The sequence below is a fragment of the Scyliorhinus canicula genome, chromosome 10 (genome assembly GCF_902713615.1).
Source record: "Scyliorhinus canicula chromosome 10, sScyCan1.1, whole genome shotgun sequence".
Lineage (NCBI taxonomy): Eukaryota > Metazoa > Chordata > Chondrichthyes > Carcharhiniformes > Scyliorhinidae > Scyliorhinus > Scyliorhinus canicula.
The window spans coordinates 132,111,645-132,130,991 of record NC_052155.1 but is presented as its reverse complement, the minus strand read 5'-3'; the positions used below and the strand labels follow the sequence as shown (position 1 = coordinate 132,130,991).

Below are 19,347 nucleotides of genomic sequence, written 5' to 3'. Positions count from 1 at the left end.
TTGGAAGAATGCACCATGGAGCTTCAAGGGTAAAACAAAGACAAGGGACTGGATTTGTATTGTTTCTGTTATTGAGACAGGTATTTTCCCAACCCCGCTATCCTGTATCTATCCTAGAGTAGCCCATCTGCCTTATTTTTCTCTTAGGGAGGTGAGCAAACGATAGAGATAGGCCTAATGCCTCTGGAGGCAGACTGGAAGCAGAAACAGGCCCAGAGTCAGACCAATCCTGTGGCATTGTTTTATGGCCTGTCATTGTTGATGAGAGCAATGGGAGCTTAAAACAATAAAACAATGCAGATCAGTTTTATATCCTGTCACTCCCCATATCCATCTTCACAAAGCCTTATCGCCTCTCACCTAAGTTTTCACTTCTGCCACTATACAACATATTACAATTCCTTCAAATGCCCATAGAACTATCAAAATAAAAAAAACACTGAATAAGTCATTGGACTAAAACCATTTCCCAAACCAAAACCCTGCCAACTCTGATTATGGTCCACACAGATACACCTCAGATTACAGTGTTTCCTAATGAACTGTAAAGCAAGGAAACATTCTTCCTGGCTCCGCCTCACAGTTCACAACCTCATTCAGTGGTAAATTGGGAGGCCCTTCCCATAGTGGCCGTCTCCATGGAAACCCTGAGGGATATCACTGAACACATTTTTTTTTAAAAAGCTGCCATGTGGGTCATAATCTACTTCCTTTTCCATGCTGGTGAAAATAGTTGGCACTGGAAATGGAGGCCGGACTGCCAGATCCAGGAATCAGGCATTATTTCCCCCCGCTTCCATTTTGTTCTGGTTGGAACCAGAGCCAGGATTTTATACTTGGAGGCCGGGCAGCGCTCGACCCGACCGAATGGAAAATAGCGTCAAATGATGTCCGGTATGTTTTCCCGACAGTATTGTGCAATATCAAGGGTTATATTCAAAGTCTAATCTGTGAAACCATGGCTACCTGCTGTTGCCCTTATTTGCACAGAAGCACACTGAGAAAATTGTGTCTGTAATGTCTGCAATACAGCAGCAAAATGTATATTGAATGATCCATCACCGCCTCCAAACGATCCCTGAAAGAGCTAGTGATGTAGAATTTTAATTCCTTATTCATTTTTAACCAATCATGATGTTGTCCTTTGTTGATATAGGTGGTCACAAAATGCCCCAGTGGATTATATTTCAGGTGTGGGGCGGCACAGTAGTTAGCACAGCTGCCTCACAGCGCCGATGTCCCAGGTTCGATCCCAGCTCAGGGTCACTGTCCGTGTGGAGTTTGCACATTCTCTCCGTGTTTGCATGGGTTTCACCCCCACAACTCAAAAATGTGCAGGGTAGGTGGATTGGCCACACTAAATTTCCCCTTAATTGGAAAAATGAATTGGGTATTTTAAATTTACAAAAACAGAAAAAAAAATATTTCGGGTGTATGGTATTTCTGAAGTACTGGTGAGTATTATTGCTCTTGCACAGTGTTCATCCCACAGTGTCTCATCTTCAGTCAATAAAAAGGATTACTGCTTACTTGCTTAACTTACAATAATAATAATCACTTATTGTCACAAGTAGGCTTCAATGAAGTTATTGTGAAAAGCCCCTAGTTGCCACATTCCGGCACCTGTTTGGGGAGGATGGTACGGGATTGAACCCGCGCTGCTGGCCTTGTTCTGCATTACAAGCCAGCTGTTTAGCCTGCTGTGCTAAACAAGCCCCTGAAAAATAGGCAGGGTCAAGAATGTGAGAATGAAGAAATGGGCCCAGTTCTCTAATATTTACAGCATCAAGGTGACCCATTGCAGCTGTGTGTCGATCGAAGAAATTCCCCCATCTGCTATCAAGGTCATCAAAATTCTCGATTGAGGAGGATGACCAGGAGGGAAGACGGAAAAAGAAATGTGAACAATGTTACAAGCCAGAGCAAAATTGAAAGGAAAGTAGAGAACGGAGTTGCTAACTATTTTTATTTCTCTTTTATTCCATCCCCAGGCACTACAATTCCAGCATTCCTCAACAGCACATCTAATAATCTTTACCTCAACTTTCAATCAGACATCAGTATTTCAGCTGCTGGCTTTCAGCTCGAGTACACAGGTAGGCGGTTGCAGTTCTTATCTAAATTGGACCTATGCAGTTAAAGCCAAGAATGGTATCAATGGCACCATTGGGCCGTGACTTCTGAATCTGAAGTAGGCCCCCTGTAAAGTAAGCTTTCCTGTGAGCAAAGGTAGGTTCAGGTAAATATGCATTGGGCAGCTGGCACGATTGCTCTTTGAACAGCGTTCCTGACCCATTTGCCCTGGGAAGCCTGGGTGGAAAGCAGACAATAACAACTTCTCACACCGTGATTGATGATGTAAATTCATATCCCAGTGTGCAACACTGTCCCGATTCATGACAGAATCTGTCCCATACCAGTAAACATCCAGATGAACTCACTTTCACTGGAGAAGAAATCTTATTCTGTTATTTATTCTCATGATATAATTGTTATAAAACCAAACAAGAAAAGTTCTCACAGATCAAAGAAACCTGGTTAAAATTTGAGTCAGAGAATAAGGGCGCGATTCTCCGCTCCCCAGGCCGGGTGGGAGAATCGCGTTTTGCGACACGCCGCTCGAGAATCGCGGGTCGCCGTTTTTCACGGTGACCCGCGATTCTCCGGTCCGGATGGGCCGAGCGGCCTGCCGTTCCCGACCTGTTCACGCCAGCGGCAACCACACCTGGTCGCTGCCGGCGTGAACATAGCGCGAAAGGTAAATTTGGGGCCTGTGGGGGGCGGAGAGGGGATCGAGCACCATGGCCGTGCTCGGGAGGGGACTGGCCCACGATTGGTGCCCACCGATCGTCGGGCCGGCGTCTCTAAGAGACGCACTCTTTCCCCTCCGTCGCCCCGTAAGATCAAGCTGCCACGTCTTGCGGGGCAGCGGAGGGGAAGATGGCAACCGCGCATGCGCGGGTTGGAGCCGGCCAACCTACGCATGCGCGGCTGACGTCACTAAGGCGCGCCGGCCGCATCATTATCGGTGCGCCGCCAGGCCCGGCGGCCAAGGTTCACGAAATGCTGCTCTTAGCCCCCCCCAGGGGGGGGGGGGGGGGGGGAATAGGGGGCGAGGAGCGGCCTCCGACGCCGTCATGAAACACTCCGGGTTTCATGACGGCGTCGTCCGTTGCGGAGAATTCCGCCCTAAGTGTGGTCAATATTCAAGGCTTTTATTTTTATTGAAGAGAACGTCTCATTTTAAGTATCAGTGGCTAATATGAAGTATGACTTCACAGCTATTGGATTGGATTCCTGCACAGAACCACTTATTCCCGGCAATGGAATCAAAAATGGAGATAGATACTTGGTTGGAGATGTAGTATCATTTCAATGTGATCAGGGATATTCTTTACAGGTAAGCAATTGAACTCAATATTTAAAAAAAACAAATGACTCCTTTTTAAAAGCTTTGAAGAGTCTGCCATTCCATTTATTTTTGACACAGATCATTTGACTCAGTAACAATGAATGTGCATATTCAAGTAATGTTTTAGAGTCTAAAGGTGGGACAAAGTGATACCGGAGATAAAATTCCACTGGAAGATGTATTACCTCGTTCCTGCTAAATCCCTATCCACCACCATAGTTTAGGTGGGTCCTCATGAAATTCGAAGTCCCATCATGTCAATAAGACCCCTTAGGAGTTAAACAAAGTATTCATTCACAGGATGTCAGGGTCACTGCCCAAGCCAGCATTTATTTGCTCGTGGTGAGGCACCGTCTTGAACTGCTACAGTTCGTATAATGAAGGTACTCTCGCAGTGTTCTGATAGGTCAGAATTCCTGAGTTCTGCCCCAGTGGCAATGAAGATATGTTGAATGATTTCCAAGACAGGACAGTGTGTGACTTAGAGGGGACTTGGAGGTGAGGATGTTTCCATGCACCTGCTGCCCTTGTCCTTCCGGATGACAGTGGTTGTGTGTTTGGAAGGTGTTGCTGAAGAGGCGATGGCAGGTTATTGCAGTGTATCTTTTACATCATGCACATTACATCCACAATGTGCTTGAGATGGAGGGTGTGAATAATTAACCTTCTGGATTATGCTGGATGCTGCTGATCTTTTGAGTGTAAGTGGAGTGTTTTTCCTTGTAGATGGTGGAAAGGTTTCAAGGACTTGAGAAGTGAGCTTCTTTCCACAGAGTAAACAGGCTCTCACGTGCTCTTGATAGCCATAATATTTATATGTCTTAAGTTTCTGGTCAATTGTGACCTCCGGGATGTTGATAGTGCAGGGTTCAACATTAAAATTTCATTGAACACTAAGAAGACATAGTTGTTCTCATTCTTGTTGAAGATGTTTATTGCTCAGGTTCCTAGGTTGGGTGAACTTTCCTTACCGTTAGATATCCCAAGCCTGAATTTTGTCCAGGTTGTGGTGAATGTTGGCATGTACTACTTCATTATGTGAGGAATTGCAACTGTGCAATCATCAACAAACATCACCATTTCCCACCTTTGATGTTCTGATGGAGGAATGGCCAGTGATGAAGCAGCTGAAGGTGGTTGGGCTGAGGACACCAGTCTGAGGAACTCCTGCAATGAAAGATATTTTAGAACTGAGATGATTAGCCTCTAACAATGACAACCATCTTCCCTTGTGCTAGGTGTGACTCCAACCATTTGAGAGTTTCCTCCAATTCTTGTTGACTAACATTTTGGTATGGTCCCTTGGGACAGACTCAGTCAAATTTTGCCTCGATATTAAGGGCATCTCATCTCACATCTGTAATTCAGCCCATTCAACTATGTCTGGATGACGGCTGTAATGAGGGTTAGAATCAAGTAGTTCTCACAGAACCCAAACTGAACATTGAAGAGGAAGTTATCACTGACTAATCACCACTTGATAGCACTGCCAATGGCATCTTCCATTGCCCACCAATAGCTGAAAGTAGGCTGATAGATTGCAATTGGCCACCGTAAACAGCCTGCAGGTAACTATTGACCTGAAGATGAACTGGACCAGCCCCATAAAGGCTTACAGGAGCACTTCTATGGCAAATGCCACGATTATTGACTCTCCAAAGCCTTTCCACCACTACTACGCAAACGTTAGGAGTGTGACGGACACGTCACACTTAACTGGATGGGTGCAACCAACTTGATCGGGATCTACTCATCCACCACCTTAAACATTCACCTCTCTGCTATAGGTGCCATCTACAAGTTGCACTGCAGCAATTCACCAAGGATTAGTGACATGAAACTGTTCAAATCCTAGTCGATTTCCGGTAGGATTTAATTGAGCTTAGTACCGGGTTTCTTGCTGTTTGTGGTACATAATCAATGATTTGGACTTGAACTTAGGGGGCATGATTAACAATTTTGCATATGTTAAAAAATGGCTGTGTAACTGATAGTGAGGAGGAAGATATCAATGATCATTTAGGCAGGAAAAAGGCAAATTTAATTCTGTGAGTTAATGTATTTATAGCGGACAAACAAGGCATGGGAATATGCAATGAATGGTAGAATTTTGAAAACTGCAGAGGGACCTTGGAGTCTAAATTCATAAGTTAAAATGGAACCAGACTTCAGACAAAAGTATTGAATGTGAGAAGGATAATTCTTTCACAGATAAAGTACAAAGGCTACCGATCCTTGAGGATTGCAGGACAGCTAGATAAGGTGGCTAAAAGGGTATACTATTTAATTTCTTTTGCTGACCGAGACCCAGAATACAAAAGAAAAAAGCTGTGCTAAAACTGCACAAAATACTAGGTATAAAATCACATTCAGCCCCTCGAAAATGCTCCCATCATTCAATGAGACCTGCTGGTGCCTGAACTTCACTTTCGACCTCCCCCATCCCAACAAAACTCCCAACTGCCCTGACTATCAAATATCTGTTAAACTCGGCCTTGAATATATCCAATTACGTAGTCTCCGCTGCTCTCTGGGGAAGAGAATTTCAAAGCCTGATGACCTCTAACAGAAGAAATTTCTAATTCTTCTTAAATGGAAGATCCCTTATTTGTAAACAGTATCCCCAGTTTCCCCTCAGGCAGTTTCACTAGCGTCTACCCTGCCAATCTCCTTCACAATCTTATATTGATTAACAAGATCACCTCTCCTGGAAGAATTCCAGAGTCGTTGAACACAAAATGTTAACTTTATTTCTCTCCTCACAGATGTTGCCACAACCTGCTGGGTTTTTCCAGCATTTTATGTTTTTATTTCATAGTTTTGCCAATACTCTGCACAGTTGCAGTAAGGTTTCCCTATTTTTATACTCCAACCCTTTGCAATAGATGCTGACTGTCCAGTTGCCTTCCTCGTCACTTGCTGTATCTGCATCCTAATGTTTGTGTTTCTTGTGCACAGACATCCAAATCGCTATGCACTACAGCAAGCTGCTGTCTCTCTCCATTTAAGTAATAGACCACTTTTTTCTTCCTGTAGAAGCGGACAACCTTCCATTATCCCACATTATATGCCATCTGCGAATGTTTGCCCACTCACTTAATCTATTTACATCCATTTGCAGATGCTTTCTATTCTCGTCACAACTTGCTTTCCTCCCTATATTTGTATTGTCAACATATTTGGCAACAATCCAGTCAGTTATTAATACAATTTGCAAAGAGTTGAGGCCCCAGCACTGATCCTTGTGGCACTCCACCGGCTATAGTTTGCCACTCAACTCTTTTTTCCTGGTAGTTAGCCAATCCTCTATTCACGCTAGTAAATCACCCCCAGTACCATGATCTGCTATCTGGTAGGCTTTTTTGTGGCACCTTACTGAATGCCTTCTGGAAATCCAGATATAGAAGTAGAATAGAGCTTTATTGTCCACGCAAAAATGGAGATTTGTCTTTGGCTTCACCTCCAGTCTAACATATAATTATAAAGTCATAAGTATAGTAATATAGTACTTCTACTGGCCCCCCTTTATCCAACCCACTTATTACATCCTCAAGGAATTCTAATGAATTTGTCAAACATGATTTCCTTTTCACAAAACCATATTAACTCTGTCTGATTGTATTATGATTTTCTAAGTATCTTACTACGACTTCATGTATTTCCTAATGACAGATTTTAGACTAACATTCCTGTAGTTTCCTTCTTTCTGTCGCAGGTAGAGTATTGAACACATTTCTAATAACGTCATTACAGAATTAATATGATCACAGTAGAGGGCACAAAAGAGATTATGAGAATGCTATTGGAAATTATATTGTTATGAGGAAATATTTAACAGATTGGGGTTGTTTTATTTTGAACAGAAGAGATTGAGGTAGATTTAACTAAAGTGTATAAAATTGAGAGGCCTAGAAAAAGTGCATATTTCCATTAACAGAGAGGTTAAAAACAAGAGGGGATGCAAAGAAAGTAATTGCTTGGAAGGATTAGAAGGGAGTTGAGGAGTAATTATCTTCAGCCAGAGGGTGATGGGTTTCTGCAACTCATTGACTGAACGGGTGGTAAAAGCAGAAACCCTCAAAACGTTTAGAAAACAATGGGATAGCAACTTGTGGTACCGTAACCTGTAGGAGTTTGGACCGAAAGCTGGAAGATAGAATTAGACAGCATAGCTATTTTCGAGATAGTACAGACATGATGAGCCGAATGGCCTCCTTCTGTGCTGCAAATTTTTCTATGTTGCGCAACCAAAAAGATGTGCAAATGGAGGGAGAATAGCAATAGGAACCCTGCTCCTCTCAGAAGGAGGATTTGGGTAAAGGTGAGGATTGAGCAGAAGAGGGAAACTCATTACAACACAGATTGTGTTAAGTTGATCGTTCATCAGTTCAGCTGTTAGGCTCATTCCTCTGAAATGTCATGCAATATACTTCTGCATTAACTGCTATTGTTACCTTCATCGCCACTACCTCAACCATACAATAAAGAACACTAAACCATTCAACCATTCATATTATGTTCGATATCCTGACAATATAAATTCATAAATTAAAATGGAACCAGACTTCAGACAAAAGTATTGAATGTGAGAAGGATAATTCTTTAACAGATAAAGTATTAATGCAGGCAAAATCCTACTTCACCTAAGTGTGAACTCATGATACCTTTCTTCACAATTTTTTTATTTCAGCTCATTTTTTTTATCATTCCTTCGTGGGAATTGGGCTTCCCTGGCAAGATCAGCATTTTTTGTCTATCCCAAGACAATAGTGGTCTTTAATTTTGTGAAAATTTTAATAGACAGAAAGTTTTCCTCTTGGGAGAGGGCACAACCGGAAGCCACCAATGTAAGATAGTCGCCGATTAATCCAGAAGTGTGACCAGAATGGGGAACTTGCTCCCACATAGTGGCTGAGGCGGATGGTGACGATACATTGCAGGGGAAACTAGACAACTAAATGAGGGAGAAGGGAATACTTCCAATGAAGGATTCAAATGAGGAACAATGGCAGGACACTCAAGTGGAACATAAATAGTGATATGGATTAGTTACGCCAAATGGCTTGTTTCTGTGCCATATATTCTATGTAATCCTTATCTATTAGGAAGGTGGGGTTGAGTCAAACTGCTTATGCATGCAATGTCAGTGCCTGTGATATTACGAGAGTAACGTCCTCGGCAGCTGCCTGAATCAACAGTGGTGCAGATCTAAAAAAGACTGAAAAAAACACACTACCCTCATTTTGCTCCCTCCTGCTCCCTTCCACTTGCCCTGCTTTCTTCTTTGCTCCTTCCCATTTTCTTTGTTGCTCCCTTTCTACACGTCCCTTCTGCTGAGCTCTACCAGTATAGACATTCTGGTGTTGTCTAGCGTACGGAGGCCCATGTTAGTTCTGTGGATGAATGGAGCATGCAACGTTGCATTTTCTAAAAGCTTTTCCTCATATTCCACTTTGACAGGTTTCAGGTGCTGAGAAGAATCTAGAGAAAGAGACAAAAGACAGCTATACAGTAGCAATTGCAGAGCTCAGTATGATATTGTCAAAGGGATTGAACGCATAGTTGCTTAAGTTAATGAAAAGCTACATGTAATGAGAAGGCACCTTACTTAATAATGCTCACAATGTCCCCATCACCAATTTGTGATTCTACTGAGCCGATGATTTTCAGGGCAGACTGTTGCCAAGGGTCTGAATGTCAGGTGGCCTTCCTCGGTCTTGCTTCTCTCCCTAATGTTGAGAGCCACTATGTCTGATAGAAATAGAGCTCATGATCAGCTATTGAGAAGGGATGTGCACATGGTGGGAACTGTTTCTTGTCGTGCATTTGCTGAGAGTGAGGAGAAACATGTTAAACGTTGGATGTGCTCAAAGGGAGTGGCTGGTGTGTGAAGTGAGAAAGGTGTTCCTTGTTCTGTGACAGCGACAGTGTAAGATGGATTGCTGTTACTGTCTGTTGTGCAGAGAGAAAACAACTGTTTAGCCTCTTGTAAATGATGTTGGGTGATTGCATCACTCACTCTGGCCCGGTCAAAAATTGCTGCCAGTTAAACTCACCCTTACCAATCGATGTTGAACAGGGGAAATTGTTCCGCCCGCCAAATCATAGAGTTCAGATCTCCACGTAAAAATTATAATTATCTCTGAAATAGAAACTGAATGCCTGCTTTGCTGGAAGGCATTTAACACTGTGTTCATGTTTACAGTCCAGAATTTGTATCAACAACGTGAAGCAGTGTAATACATATTATTTTATCTATCAAAACCACTTTTTGCAAGAAGTAACATTTACAAGAAAACTGAATTCAACTGCGGTGTCAATTGATATGACTGGGCAGCACGGTAACACAAGGGGCTAGCACTGTAGCTTCACAGTGCCAAGGACCCTTGTTCAATTCGTGCCTTGAGTCACTGTGCTGAGTCTGCACGTTCTCCCAGTGTCTATGTGGGATTTCCTCTGGGTGCTCCAGTTTCCTCCCACAGTCCAAAGACATGCAGGTTAGGTGGATTGACCATGATAAAATTGTCCTTAGTGACCAAAAAGTTTGGAGGGGTTATTGGGTTACGTTGATTGGGTGGAAGTAAGGGCTTAAGTGGGTCACTGCAGACTTGATGGGCTGAATGGCCTCCTTCTGTACTGTATGTTCTATGTTCACTCATAGTAATGCCCCCCTGTAATAAAATAATCTGTTATTGGATAAATTCTTCTTTGGATATCTCGGTGTTGTTTTTGTCCAAAATCATGTTTGCATCTTCTTGCAGATTATTGCCACTTAATTAATTTTAATTTATAACTGGCATTCCTTTGAATGAAATCTGTTGCTTTCTTCAGGGGCATTCCTATATAACATGTATGCCAGGACCAGTACGGAGGTGGAATTATCCTATTCCCATGTGTATAGGTATGTATGTTTCCAGTTTGTGAATTGGATTAATATTAATGGATTCCTGTGTCCTGACCTTCCTGGCCACCACCCACACAATTGAACCCTAAGTGCACCAGTTGTTGCATTTGATGTCAATGGATGGAAAATCACATGGTCTCTTAGAGGTCCCTGGAGCTCAATGAGTCATCAACTCCTCCTTATCAAATGCAGTAGCGACTTCTATTGCAGTATCGTTATGTGCCAATCAGCGCTGCTCTTCAAAGCATTCCAAAGTTTTTACAGTACAGAAACAAGTTATTCAGCTCCACAGGAGCATGACAATATTCAAGCACCTAAGTTAACCTCCTCCCCTCTTCCATCGAACTCCATTAAATTCAGCTGCTGTAATAAGTGAGAGTGTCGGAGGTCGTTTGGTATGCTTAGGCTGTTGCTGGGTTGAGAAAACAAAAAATGCTACGTTTTTTTTAAGTAAACAATCTATCTGCTTACTGCATTATTATGACATGTACTATTGTACAATGGTATACCATCCGAGAGCAGAAATATTGCACCAGAACCTCTGAGCTCCAGGGCATGAGCGGACACCTCAAAGATTCGCTGAGGAAATCCACTTCAGAAGCTAAAAGTAAATTACTGCGGATGCTGGAATCTGAAGCGGAAGAGAAAATGCTGGAAAATCTCAGCAAGTCTGGCAGCATCTGTTGGGAGAGAAAAGAGCTAACGTTTTGAGTCTGATGACTTTGACAAAGAGCCATCGAACTCAAAACGTTAGCTCTTTTCTCTCCCAATAGATGCTGCCAGACTTGCTGAGATTTTCCAGCATTTTCTCTTCCGCTTCAGAAGCTCATAGATAAGGTTTTGCATGGCAATTACTGTGCACTGGAATCATCTGAAAATGCAGTTTAAATTGCAATTTTAGAATAGCTCTGACTGGGTTACAGCAATAATTATCCTGAAAAAATTTGAAGGGTTAAAACATCTTTGAACATTTGGGAAACTCTTGCACAGTCCCAGTCCAAAACCCCCAGGATTCCCCACACACGCCAAACACCCAGGGGATTCTCCTACGCCCGGATTACTCTCCTGTAGTATGATGGCAGTGCCACGGTGCCCAGATAGCATTCGCGGTGCTGGGGTGCCACCCAGCCAAGATACCAATCACCCAGGGGTCTCCAGTCGCCTGGAGGAGCCCCCCCCCCCAGTCGCCTGGAGGAGCCCCCCCCCCCCAGTCGCCTGGAGGAGCCCCCCCCCCCCCCCCCCCCCCCCCCCCCCCAGTGCCGTATGCCTGGTCCCTGTTTGGGGATACCAGTACTCAGCAGCACCTGACTGGGGCCCCCTCGGTGTGGCACGTAGATCCTGGGAGCCGGTTTAATCTGGTGAAGATAGAGTTAAGTGAGTTTTTAAACTTACTTAACTCTGCGAGTCTTGGTCCCACTCATTGTGGGCAGGCAGAATCCAGATCACGACACCTCTTGAGATTTCATTCAATATCGCGAGGGGTAACAACCATTTGGGAATCCCGGAAGAGGGTGATTGGCACTGCTGCCTCACAGTGCCTGGGCCCGGTTTCATTTCTGGCCTCGAGTGCTCCCTTTCCTCCCACAGTCCAAAGATGTGCAGGTTAGGTGGATTGGCCAAGTTAAATTGCCCCTTAGTGTCCAAAAAGGTTGGGTGGGGTTACGGGGATAGGGTTAGTGAGTGGGCCTCGGTAGAGTTCTCTTTCAGAGTGTCCGTGCAGACTTGATGGGTCAAATGGCCTCCTTCTGCACTGTAGGGATTCTATGATTTTATGAATTTATCTGTGATAGATTATTCTTGATGAGTGAGCTCCTTGATGCCAGTGGCTCGTAAGCTGCTTGAGAAGTATTATTTTTTTTAAAAGATTCATTGTTGTAACTGCAGTGTGATTGGTTATTACTTTTATTCCAAGAAATACAATTTCAGTTTCTGAAATCATTTTTCAAAATAATTCATTCACAGTTTAATAAGCAAATCATAAATTGCAAGGAAAAGGTCATTCCTTCTTGCTTCTGAATAGATGAAAATATATTCCTCAGTCAAATACATTATTTCTGTAGTCTCAAACTAGTGCTGGGCATATCTTATAACTCTGAAGGTGATCAGAGCAGTATTGCTTAGGATTCACAAGAAACAATATATAGTGTCATGGGGAGGAGTTGCATTAGTAATTAAAACACAGAGCAAAAAGATTGCTTTTCTAAAATAATGCAAACACGTTTAAGCTAAAATCCACATGTTAGTATTTCTAGTTTTGCATTTTAATGGGAAGAACTCCATTTTGATCCCATCCCAGATCTGGGGAACAAGCTTGTTACCACATAAAGGGTGAGCACCTACACCAGTAGCAGTGCCTTGGGACTGCCCGTCTTGTGTAAAAAGCAGATTTTTGGTCTCTGGCTATTGTTGCCTCTCCCTAATTGCCCTTGAACTAAATGGCTTCCTCGGCCATTTCAGAGAGCTGATTACTGCAGATTTGGAATCACATGTAGGCCAGACCAAGTAAGGATGGCAGATTACCTGTCCTAAAGAACATCAGTGAACCAAATGGTGTTTTACAACAATCAATGATAGCTTCAAGGTCACTGATACTGAGACGAGCTTTCAATTCCAGATTTTATTAACTTAAATTCCACCAGCTGCTGGATGGGATTTGAACCTATGTCCCCAAAACATTAGCCTAGGTCTCTGCAGTACTTGTCCAGTGATATTTCCCCTGACAAGAGCTGGGGATGCCACAGTTTGCCAGATACAAGATTTCCACCTTTCACTGGTGGCCCCATACATTAATGGGATCAGTTGCTGTCTGTTATTGTCATATTGTGCCCCAATATTACATGTATGCTTGCTGCCACACCACATTGTATTTATGGAGGAACCTTCCTCCTCACCCAGGTTGGCTCTAAACTGATATTGGGACATACATGGAGGAAGATTCTGTGGGGATTTTCTGAGACGTGTAACTGCATGACCAACAAAATAGCATAAGTTGTTTTACAATTGTTTTAAATATGTAATTTTATTATTGCTAGTATTTTTTATTGGTTTACAATCCTCATTTTGCCCCTCCTGATTTTCTTTCCTGTATTATTTTGTAGCCCAATGCGGTGGTTCGCTGACTGACTTCAGTGGGGTCATTCTTAGCCCTGGTTTCCCCGGAAACTACCCTAGTAGCATGGACTGCACTTGGACGATAACACTACCCATTGGCTTTGGTATGTCAAGAGAAATTAGCAGTTTGGTTGTCACATTTTATGGTATAAGAGTTGCAGTTGCCTGTTTTGTGGAATGAGCTGATGCCCATCAAGAGTAACAGTAATAATCAGTTGTCCTACTTTATGATGTTCTGTCATCAAATCTATGTACCGACTGTTCTGGACACGTAACTGTCTTCTATTCATGATATACATCTTTAAAAAACTAATTCAATTTATGTCATTTCTGTGTCATTTGTCGTCTTCAGGTGTACACTTGCAGTTTGTGAATTTTTCCACGGAAACAATCCACGATTACATCGAAGTGCGGAGTGGATCTGCAATAACTGGGACAGTAATTGGTAGATTCAGTGGTCCTCAGCTGCCAGCACCTCTGTTCAGTACAACTCACGAAACCAGCCTGTACTTCCACAGTGATTATTCACAAAATAAACAGGGCTTCCGCAGCATATATCAAGGTAAGTGTTAAAAAAAAATAAGTGATAAGATGAGAGTAAAAGTTTAATAAATGACAAAAGTATGCCCTCAAATGCCTGACACTTCATCCCAAGGAAGTACACATAAATGTTATTTTATAATTTGCGTAGCAACACTTTTCATATGTATAGTTGATGTTATCTTCTGTCTGGGCAATATTTGGGGAGGGCAGGCCAGAGTAGGTAATTGCCAATAGGGCAAATTTTCTTCTGCTTTGTGACAGGAGGGTGCTTATTTAATACACAGAGACATGATGTAAACAGGGTAGAGACTGGTGACATCTTTATGTGTCCTTTCAGGGGTTTCCAAAGTTGGGGTGAAGTGGAGGAGTGGAGGGGAAGGTGGGAGTTGGGGAGCTTTCATTTGGTAAAGGAAGAAACATGTAAAGGTAATGACTAACTGACATCTCTAGCAGGAATAACCCTGTTTCCTGCCAAAGTGGGTCAGCGCAATCCCGATTGCAATCTGCCCACTTAGTAATTTTTTTGGGCGGGGGCATGTTTTGCATCAGCATTGTGAAGGGCGGGACCTAAAGATGCGGGCAGGTCAAGCTTAAAGAGCGCCCGATTTCAAAGTAAAGTGACAGTCGTCCCCCCATGGGCATTACAAGGGGAACACCCACAACCCTTGACACAGAGTGGCAACCTCACCTCTACATCATGCAGGTAACAGGGTGACCCCCCCACCCCACAATATCCAGACTAGGATCAGACCCCCCCCCCCCCCCAACCCAACCCGCGAATGCTGGCATCAGCGCTCCGTCCCCAACAACTGAGATACTGTGGGGTCAACACAGGCCCCTTGCTTCAGGGCTCCCCCCTTCAGGACCCGGACACCCCCCCCTCCCCCCCGGCTGTAGCAGGGCATTGTCCAGCCATGTACCTGACTACCCGGGATTACAAAGTCTCGGGGGTGGGGAGGATGTTACAAACAACAAAGCTAATTCCTCCTTTGATATAGCTTTCAGCTGTCAATCAAGAGGCTCATAAAAATCAATGTGGTGTAAAATGGAATATAACAAGCAAACGCTTCAACAAGAGATAAGCTGCAGATTTACCCTTTCCTGTGAGACGATTTTAAGACAGAGAGGCTGCAGCTGTGTTTTTCCCTGTTGTGGGGTGTTAAACATGAAAGAATACAGGTTTCAAGGTTTCACAGACCCAAATTGACCCCTGTCCCAGGGAAGACCCCTAACCTGGCCCCCTCCAGCCCAGCCCTAACCCTCCAACCTCCAGCTTCCTTGAAGGACACCCCAAGGCATCTGTCCAGCACCTAATGTGCCCTTGTGTTCCCTGGAGGTAAGTGCAGAGAGGTACTCACCTCCTTGCACACGCTCGGAGTCGATGGCACCTTGGTCTCACTTTTAAAGACCTGTAGTGATTTATGCCCAGATAACATCCCACTGTGGGGGTAGCAGGAGCTTACCTAGAGGAGGCTGTATTTGACTTTAATCTCACTAATGAGATTAAAATTAATGTAGATAATGTCAGAATAGGTTCTCAACCTTTCTGGGCGAGATCCTGATCAAGCCAGCTAGAGCAGGCCGGGAGCATCGGAAACTATTTAACTCCTGGTACAAAACCCGTTTTGGGCCTCTTCCAGAATAGCCCTGACGTTGCGGGATTTCTGCCTGGAGTTGAAGTAGTTTATACTTTTACAAATGCAACCATGGCTCAAAGGATGTTTTCTCAGATGAGTTTGTGCAATTGAGCCAGTTTGTTTGCAACTGTTTTCAACAGCTTAATACAGCAAAAGATCATCATGGAGTTGAATATTACGGCGCACGACAGGTGTATTTGGAGATTGTGGGGTCTTGTAAAGTAAAACTGGATGGCCTTCAGACTGCCTTCCTGCCTACCCCCAACTTGTCTCCCATATTATGGTGGCTGATTGAAGAGTCAGAGAGCCTGCACAGGCTGGCCTTCACCTTTGAACCTGGGCCCCAGGAGCTGGATTTTCCGAGGTGCTGTATTCACCTGTTCCCTGCCCGAAAGGTCAATCATCACCCAGCCCATCAGAAACTTGGTGACATTACACCAGGAACAGCCTTCATTGATTGAGTAAGACCCTAGAGAGCTGTTGACTAATCTGACTGACTCGCAGCTCTGAAGTGCCAGAATTGAGTGGTGTCCACGACTAGGACTACAGGCAGTGATGGAACCCAGAAATAATTCTGGTATCTTAGACCCCGGTGCGAGAAAGGAGAGGAGTAAGGGCGTTTGGGGTCGAGAGACCAGCCAGAAGCTCATGATTAAGGGGGTGGACGGTACAATCTTGAGGGCAGGGGTCATCGGGGAACCTCCAAACCTCATCATTCTGACTGACAGGTACAGCAAGTGATGAGGAAAGAAAATAGAATGTTTGCATTTATTAAAAGGGAATTGAATATACAATAGAAAAAAAAGTGTTGTTGTAGCTGTACAGGGCCTCAATGAGATCACATCTGGAATACTGTGCATAGAAAGGCTATAATTGTGTGGGAAACTGTTCAGGGGTATCATCAGAGTGATTCCTGGAATGAAGGGAAAACCTATAGAAGGATGTGCAGGTTGGGCCTATACCCATTGGAGTTGAACAGAATAAGAGGTGATCACATTAAAAACAGAATTTTCTGCGTAGGCTTGACAGGGCCGAAGCTGATAGGGTGAGTAAACCTTGGGGTCACATTTTGAAAATTAGGAATCTCTTATTTCAGACTCTGTAGCTCCGGCAATAACTATCACTCGATCCTAGCTCCGGCAATGACTGTCGCTCGATCCTAGCTCTGCTGAGACTAGAGAGCAGCTGGTTAATCTGATCACAGGTGGGGGTGGAATTTCCACCCTAAATCAATTTAGGCTACTTCCAGTGTATTACCTCTGTGGGGCAGCCACCTCCGAGTCGATGGGCTCAAGACCAACATTTCTGTCAGACTGGTGGCTGGGAAGAAATCCATCTCCATGTAAAAGGACACATATCAGTCAAAAGAAACAGAAAGCAGTGGGGATCAAAACCCAATATATATTTCTATAACACTCCTAAAATCCCAAAGTTAGGTTAAAACCTGAATAAAAATTACAGTGAATGATTTTTGGGGAACCATGAAAATGCTCTTTGTGCATTTTTTCTCTTTAAAAACATTGCAAAATTGTGGCATATGAATTGGTCCCTCAGCTGAAGCACTTTAAAAATAATTGTTTCCATGATAAGACTTGTCACATAAAGCAGGAACCAATAGTATGCTTTGCTATCCATGGGAATAGATATGTTGCTGTGATAGTGAATGTTTAAATCCTCTGAGACAGAAAGCAGTTGTCATGCAATGGGCTGCCTAAAGATAAATGCTCTGGCATCTACGTCTGTCAAACAAAAAAGAAAGAGTACATGCATACTAGCATACAGAATACACCCCTTTCCCCTCTCATTCTGAACAAAGGAGAAAAGTAATTACTTAAAATAAATTTATTCATTACAACAGTTTTAACTTAACAAGAACCTGAAAACTGTAACCAGAGGAAATGTGATTCTCTGATCTACCCAAAAAGGCCTGGTTTAGTAAAGCTGATGAGAAAATTTTGGAATAGCAAATACTATGTTCGTATCTAGTTACAGCCTGACACCAGAGTGTTTCTGTATTGTTCTGCTAATCTGTGGTTTAATCAGAAAAACTGTCATAATAGCTGTAATTACTGAAAAGGTCATTTTGTTGAAGCTTTTTATCTTGCACTTATCAGAACCAGGGCAAGATACCAGGGGAAACAACAATGTTATGATGTATGAGAAAAGGGTGCTGGTTGGTTGGCACGTCGACCTAGTCAAGCTGTCTGGTTTAAATTCCAAACAATTGCTTGGCAGTTAATTGTCAGTCACCACGAACTGGTGCATCCTTCATGGCAATGCCTCCACCAATCAGTCCACTTGCCAACCAATCAGCACTCTCTTCTCATAAGTTTGGGTTCTTGCAATTGTCTTGATGAGTGCAAGGCGAAAATCTTCAACAAAATATTTGTGTGGACAGTTATTCTGCTTATCGATTATTACTTAATGGAATAGTTATTCAGACAAATTAAAAAAGGGAGTGCGAACTAACCAAACTCGTTATAAAGTGTGGTAGCGCTTGGAAAATGCCGGGTGTTTCCCGATAGCCGACCCGATGAGGCAGTCACTGGCATCCAACGTTAAGGAGGCCACTTAATGGAGCCCTGCAGGCTTCACGTCGTAAATGACTGTCCAGTCGGCCGATTCACCGGAAACACACACAGCAGCTCCCCCCTAATGAGGGGAAGCAGCACTTAAGCTGCAGAGCAAAATCCAGACAGCACTCAGCCATGCCACCAAGGAGACCTACGCTGTGATTCGGGAATGCTAACCTGGCCAGATTCATGGACGGGGTTGAGTCCAGGAGGGATACCATGTTCCCCCAAGGGGGTCGGAGGGTCAGCCACAAGGCAGCCAGTGCCACCTGGGAGGCAGTGGCAGGAACCGTCACCTCGGAGAGAGTCACCTGGCGGACTGTCACGCAGTTCTGCAAGAAGCTCAAAGACCACCATCAGGCCGCATAGGTGAATTAGCGTTGGCCTGGCGCCGGTTGCGCATGCCACCCCCCAGGGGCACCCCAACATCTCTGCGCCTGCTCCCCAAGCACAATACCGCAACGTGCCCCCGGACACCCTGGCATCCGGTAACACACCGCACTCGTGGCCATCGCGGTGCCCACACCTGCCCCCGTGCCTGCCCCCCCTTGCAATGCATAAAATGTGCGGCTCACAATGCCTTCTGTGTCCCTGCATGAGAAGTTGGCCCACAGCAGACGGGAGAGGGCTGTGAAGGGCGGCCTGGTGCCGGACTTCATGGTCCTCACACCCTATGATGGACAATACCTATAGGTCACGGGATAGCCGAGGACAGATTGGTCACCAACGTAGAGCTTGGCCTAATCTGCAAAGGTGAGGATCCAGTGAGGCCCACCAGGTGACCCATCACACATGTCATTCATGCCAGAGTGATGAGCCTTCCCTCCCACTGACCACGCATCCATTCTCCCGCAACCCGGCGGTGCGGGCCCATCAGAGTGCCCCCCCCCCTCCCAATGTTTCCCGAGAGAACACCTCTGTGGAGAGCTCCAAGGATGTCACCACCATCACATCACGGCTCTCATTCCCATCATCCACCAGTGCAGAGATGCACACCTCACTGGGCAAGAGTAGTGGACAGATTTCTGGGCCACATTCTGGTGAGCATCAAACAGTTGCACATCAGGTGGAGGCAGGAAGGTCCATGGGAAGCAGCAGTCAGAGGTCTACACGATCCCAGGACCCAGCTGAGTCTTGGTCAGATGTTGAGCCTCTGGACCAGGCTGT

General features: G+C 44.4%; 1 protein-coding gene across 1 annotated transcript in view; it reads left to right on the top strand.

Moving 5' to 3' along the window:
• csmd3b (CUB and Sushi multiple domains 3b) overlaps positions 1 to 19,347 on the top strand; it is a 2,394,280-nt gene that overhangs the window by 2,143,028 nt on the left and 231,905 nt on the right. Inside the window, exons 42-46 of the mRNA XM_038809755.1 lie at positions 1,992 to 2,096; positions 3,282 to 3,400; positions 10,244 to 10,313; positions 13,415 to 13,531; positions 13,780 to 13,989. Coding sequence (XP_038665683.1) covers positions 1,992 to 2,096; positions 3,282 to 3,400; positions 10,244 to 10,313; positions 13,415 to 13,531; positions 13,780 to 13,989 — 621 coding nt within the window. The remainder of the gene's footprint in view (positions 1 to 1,991; positions 2,097 to 3,281; positions 3,401 to 10,243; positions 10,314 to 13,414; positions 13,532 to 13,779; positions 13,990 to 19,347) is intronic.